Source organism: Nicotiana tomentosiformis, chromosome 7, assembly GCF_000390325.3.
Source record: "Nicotiana tomentosiformis chromosome 7, ASM39032v3, whole genome shotgun sequence".
Lineage (NCBI taxonomy): Eukaryota > Viridiplantae > Streptophyta > Magnoliopsida > Solanales > Solanaceae > Nicotiana > Nicotiana tomentosiformis.
The window spans coordinates 15,020,460-15,026,862 of NC_090818.1; the positions used below are offsets into that span (position 1 = coordinate 15,020,460).

At 43.1% G+C, this 6,403-nt stretch overlaps 2 protein-coding genes across 2 annotated transcripts; both read left to right on the plus strand.

Moving 5' to 3' along the window:
• Positions 1–3,733: 3,733 nt before the first annotated feature.
• Positions 3,734–4,255, plus strand: LOC138895275 (uncharacterized). The gene has a single exon (XM_070179950.1). It carries the CDS (start codon positions 3,734–3,736, stop codon positions 4,253–4,255), a length of 522 nt encoding a protein of 173 aa, XP_070036051.1.
• A 999-nt stretch (positions 4,256–5,254) lies between these two features.
• Positions 5,255–5,674, plus strand: LOC138895276 (uncharacterized mitochondrial protein AtMg00860-like). The gene has a single exon (XM_070179951.1). The coding sequence runs from the start codon at positions 5,255–5,257 to the stop codon at positions 5,672–5,674; it is 420 nt and encodes a 139-aa protein (XP_070036052.1).
• The last annotated feature ends 729 nt before the right edge of the window (positions 5,675–6,403 follow it).

Sequence of the window (6,403 nt, forward strand, 5' to 3'; positions counted from 1 at the left end):
CAAAATCTGACCTCATTTGGTCCCTCAAATCCTTAAATCAAACTCTCCAAAATACCAAGCCCTAACCCCTCAATTTCACCCCTAATTTTCACTAATTACATGATTAAACAATGGGAAATCACCATATATACGAGTAATAGGGCTCAATCAACTTACCTCACTGATATCCCCTTGAATCCCTCTTCAAAATCACTCCCAAACGCTTCAAAACCGACTGAAAATGGTGAAGAATGAACCAAAATTCGCGAAGTCTCCTTTATACTTTCTACCCAGGCCTTTCGTACCTGCGGCCAAATTTCCGCACCTGCGGTCTGATAAATAGGGATTTTAACCTATTATTTGCTCTCTTTTACTTGTGTTTAGGGCCAAAAATGCGTGAAGGTATTCTCGAAAACTAAGGTAATATGCTTTCTTGAGAGGATTGTTCAAAATGAGCCAAATGAGTCATAATCAACTCATAAAGGAGTCAAAACTGGAACACAATTTGTGCGGTCGCGAAAGCTACAATGCGGTCTCAAGCACTATTTCGAGGTCCGCGAAAGGAGGATTCAGAGAGATGGATTTTTGGTCTAAAATATGAGTGCGGAACGCGTCAGAAAGGTGCGGCCGCGAAAGTACCTGCGCAACCGCGATTGGAATTACGCGGACCGCGGTTGTTGAGGTTCAGAGATCTTACATTTTAAGAAAAAATAAGAAGTGTTGTCCGCGTCAAGATTATGCGGCCGCTGAAGTCTCCTACGCGACCGCGATGGAAATTATGCGGTCCGCGAAACCAAGCTCAACCCAGATCCAGAAGTGAAGAACACGGATCGCGATCAGAATTACGCGGCCGCTAAAGCAAGAGTGCGGTCGTGGTCAGAATTACGTGGCCACGTAACCTCCGCGTGGGTATTTTTGTTCGAAAATTTCAGCGTAGTATAAATAGAACTTTTTATCATTTTTAGGTTATGTTGTGTATTTGCTGAGCACGTGAGACTGGTGGAAATTCCCTTTTGGGCAATTTTGTATTAGATTCACCTTTTAACATTAGGATTTCATCTTTTAATCTAGTATTATGAATTTTATCTTCTTTTCGTCTTTGATTTATGCTATTTCTATGAGTAGCTAGACCCATAGCTAGGGTTGTGACCCAACCGTAGGGTGGGTATTTAATGGGTACTAAATTTTAGGGCTTGAATGTTTATGGGTTAGTGATGTTTAGCCTAGTTCTTGCTAGAATTGTAGAATTAGTGGTTGCAAACACTGATTCATGCCCTTATGACTTAGTCTCTTCTTGAGAAAGAGGGACTAAGTCTAGGAAAACTAGGCTAACAAGGAATTGGGGTGAACTCAAGAAATTGATAGCCCCAATTAGAGGGTTAAACTTAGAGATAGTAATACTCGACTTGAGCTAATATCACATGACTTGCATGAATACCCATTTGGACTTGAGAAAGCCAAATTGGAAAAAATCACTCAAACTATCGAGAGGTATAGAGTGAGTACTTGGGTGAGATAGATATATCACGACCCTAAATTAATCAAGCTTGGCCTAGATTCTTACTACCTGTTAGATGTCCACCCAGGCGGAAGTCACTACCCTAGTACTTTTAAACACTTGAAAACCAACATAAATAAGATTGTACTTAACTTTAATCATTGCATACAATCGAATAGAATTTGAAGTAGAATCAAAACCAAAATGTGTGGAAGCATAATTAGGAACAAAACACGCATCTAGACTTATATATAAACACGCATCTAGACTTTTAACGAGGTCCTCGGACATATTCCTCAAGGGGAGGAGGTAGATGAAAATGAAGTGGATGAGGTTCATCTTGAACCTCAAGTACAAAGAAGAGGCCGCCTGCCTCATGACAACGTTCCAAACCCTCCCCCACATCCTCCAAGGACAGCACACTGGGTGTTGCCCAATGAAGGCTACACAAGTGCAATTTTCCCGCCCCGGATTTGGGCGGGAAATTTTCAAATAACCAATGTCATGCTTGCTCTATTGGAACAAAGGGCTTTCTTCATCGGATCTCCACATCAGAACGCATATAAGCATCTCAAAGGTTTTGTAGACACATGCTGGGGGAGCAAGGAGACGAATGTATCTGAGGACGCTTTGAGGTTAAGGCTTTTCCCTTTCTCACTTAGAGGGAAGGCTTTGGATTGGCTTGAGAGGCTACCCAACCATTCCATCACCACTTGGGATGAGTTGGCCGAGAAATTCATAGCAAAGTTCTTTTCTCCGGGACATATGGCAACATTGAGAGATGAAATCCTTGCTTTTAAATAAGAGCCAAATGAACCGTTACATGAGATTTGGGAACGGTACCGGACAATGGTCAAAGAATGCCCCAACAACGATATGACTGAAGCAATGATCCAGCAAACCTTTTATAGGGGTATCATCACAACTAACCAGTGTGTGGTGAATCAGCTCGCAGGGGGTAACTTCATGAACACACCATATTCAGAAGCATGTGAAATATTAGATGAGGTGGAGGACACCTCTTCAGCTTGGAAAAGTCGGGCCAACGTTCCTCAGGGTGACCCTAATGTTATCCACCTTCACAAGGAACTTCATGATCACGGACAAGCCATAGCAGAGTTGACAACTACCATGAATCGGTTAGCCAAGGCACAACTTTAGAAGGTTCAGGGGCCAAAGCAAGTAAATGCCATGGACGGAGTGAATGTAATAGTTATCAAGAGGAGACAAAGAGGTTAATAAGTTCAACACAATCAGGATCAATTTGAGCAAAGTGGTAGTGGGTACAACCAAGATGACTCTTATGACGATCAAAGTGAAGAGGTTCAATATGTGAACAATTACCAAGGTCAACGGAGCAATGCTCCAAATCAATAACAGTGGAGATCATAGGGAAACAATCAAAATTGGGGCAACAAAGGCCAAGGGAATTGGAATAGTGGCAACAACAACAATCCGAACAATTGGGGGAACAATAATCAAAATTGGGGGAATCAAGGAAATAACCAAGGCAATTGGGGTGGCAACAATAATAGTAATTGGGGAGGCAATGGAAACCAAGGGGGTTGGAACAACAATAATCAAGGGAACCGGGGGTTGGGCCTTCAAAGGTCCCCGATGTATCAACAACCCAACAACTTACCTCCATATCGGTCACAAGGGAAAAGTTCTTCCAACAATGAGATGGGACAGATAGAAAGTATGTTCAAGAAAATGATGGAAAGAAACGCCGACTCCGATGCCCAAATAGCCTCCCACAACACTTCTATACGCAACTTGAAAGTTCAAATGGGTCAAGTTTCTCAAGCCTTGAATACTCGCCCTAAGGGGGCATTACCAAGTGATACGGTAGTAAACTCGAAGGGTGGAAACAATATGGGCCATGCTATGGCGGTGACTACAAAAAGTAGTAGAGGTGGAGTTGCTAATACCTCCAATCCAAGAAAGATCGTGAATGATGATACGGTTTTGCAAGAAGAGGATGAGCCAAGAAATAATGAGAATGTGAACGATGAAGTGAGTATAGACATTGATGAAAAAGTGGAGGAGACACAAGATGATGTGAACCCGTCTAGGGAACACGTGATAGACATACCGGATCCAGAAGTGCCCAAAGCCAAGGCTCCTTTGCCAAGGCCTCCTCCACCATATCCTCAAAGGCTCGCAAAGCAACACAACGAGAACAAATTCAAGAAATTCATTGATATGATGAAAAGTTTGTCCATAAATGTGCCTTTGGTTGAAGCTCTATAACAAATGTCGGCATATGCCAAGTTCATGCAGGACTTGGTAATGAAGAAGAGGTCAATGAACTGTGAGACGATCAAAATGACACATCAAGTGAGTGCCATTGTGCATTCCATGGCTCCAAAGCTAGAAGATCCTGGTGCCTTTACAATTCCATGCACTATTGACAGTGCCGATTTAGAAAAAGCCTTGTGTGATTTGGGAGCGAGCATTAATTTGATGCCCTATTCTGTGTTCAAGAAATTGGGGATTGGGAAACCAAGACCTACTTCCATGAGGTTACAAATGGCGGACCGAACAATGAAGAAGCCATTGGGGATAATTGATGATGTGCTAGTTCGGGTCGACAAGTTCATACTTCCCGCAGATTTTGTGATACTCAACTATGAGGTTGACTATGAGGTGCCAATCATATTGGGGAGACCCTTTCTAGCTACAGGGAAGGCTTTAATTAATGTGGAAGCTGGGGAGCTCACCTTCTGGGTGGGTGATGAAAAGGTTGTGTTCCACGTGTGCAAGTCAATGAGGTAGCCTAATAGCAACGAAGTATGTTTGTTTGTGGATCTTGTGACTGAGGTGATTGTTAATGACACACGTGCTATGATTAATGTGGAAGACCCTTTGGAAGCTGTGTTGTTGAATCATGATGAGGATGAGAATGAAGGCTTGGTAGAATGTGCAAATGCTTTGCAAGGAATGGGATCCTACACATATGGACCCCGAAAACTTTCCTTGGACCTTGAGAACTGGAAGACTCCACCAATAAAGCCCTCAATCGAGGAGCCACCCATATTGGAGTTGAAGCCCTTGCCTTCACACCTCAGGTATGAGTTCTTAGGCCCTTGTTCCACATTACCCGTTATACTTTTTTCATGCTTAACTAACGTGCAGGTAGATTCCACCCTTGCGGTTCTTCAAAGAAGGAAGAAGGAAATAGGTTGGACATTGGCGGATATTCGGTTTATAAGCCCCGCCTTTTACATGCACAAAATCATATTGGAAGAAGATGCCAAACCCTCCGTGGAACATCAAAGGAGGTTGAACGAGGCCATGCAAGAGGTAGTCAAGAAAGACATCATCAAGTGGCTAGATGCAGGGGTTGTGTACCCCATTTCTAATAGTTCATGGACTTCGCCGGTACAATGTGTCCCAAAGAAGGGGGGCATGACTGTGATCACAAATGATAGAAAAGATTTGATCCCCACAAGAACTCTCACCAGTTGGAGGGTATGCATGGATTATAGGAAGCTGAACAAAGTGACCCAGAAAGACCATTTTGCATTGCCATTTCTTGACCAAATATTGGATAGACTTGCCGGACGTGCTTATTATTGCTTTTTGGATGGGTATTCCAGATATAACCAGATTCTCATTACGCCTGAAGACCAAGAGAAAACCACCTTCACTTGTCTGTATGGCATATTTGCGTTCTCAAGGATGCCGTTTGGTTTGTGTAATGCACCAGCTACTTTTCAGCGGTGTATGATGGCAATATTTACGGATATGGTAGAGGACTTCCTCTAGGTGTTCATGGATGATTTCAGTGTTGTGGGGGATTCCTTTAAAGAATGCTTGTATAATCTTGATAAAGTGTTGGCCCGATGTGAAGAGACCAACTTAGTGCTTAATTGGGAGAAGTGCCACTTTATGGTCGAGGAGGGCATTGTCCTCGGCCATAAGATCTCCAAGAATGGTATTGAAGTGGACAAAGCAAAAATTGAAGTGATATCAAAACTCCCTCCACCGAATTCCGTCAAGGGAGTGAGGAGCTTTCTTGGTCACGCGGGGTTTTACCGTAGGTTCATCAAGGATTTCTCAAAAGTGGTGAACCCCTTGTGCAAGTTGTTGGAAAATGATGCCAAGTTTGTGTTCAATGATGATTGCATGAAAGCTTTTAAGCTACTTAAGTATAGGTTGACTACCACTCCCATCATTATCGCACCCAATTGAAGCTTACCATTTGAGCTCATGTGCGATGCTAGCGATGTTGCGGTAGGAGCGGTATTGGGGCAAAGGATCAACAAGATATTTCATCCGGTTTATTATGTCATCAAAACAATGAACGATGCCTAAGTCAACTATACGGTGACCGAGAAAGAGCTATTAGCCATTTTCTTCTTCATGGAAAAGTTTTGCCCGTACGTCATGGGTACCAAAGTGATTATGCACTCCGATCATGTGGCCCTTCGTTATTTGATGAGTAAAAAGGACTCTAAGGCTAGGTTGATGAGATGGGTTCTTCTTCTACAAGAGTTTGACCTTGAAATCATAGACCGAAAAGGGAGTGAGAATCAAGTGGCGAACCACTTGTCCCGCTTGGAAGAGGAGGGGAGTCCCCATGATGGCCTCGAGATTAATGATTCATTTCCGGATGAACAACTCCTCTTTGTGTCTTTGACTGGGATACCTTGGTTCGCCAATGTAGATAACTTTCTTGTGATCGACATTTTCCCGAATGATCTCTCTTCTAACCAAAGGAATGAGCTCAAACGGGACTGCTTGGATTATTATTGGGACGAGCCATATCTTTTCAAAATTTTCAATAATGGTGCTATCCGGAGTTGTGTTCCGGAATAAGAGCAATTGAGTATTCTTGAAGCTTGCCATTCCTCGCCCTATGGTGGTCACCATGGTGGGGCGAGAACTGCTACGAAGGTTCTAAGATGTGGATTCTATTGG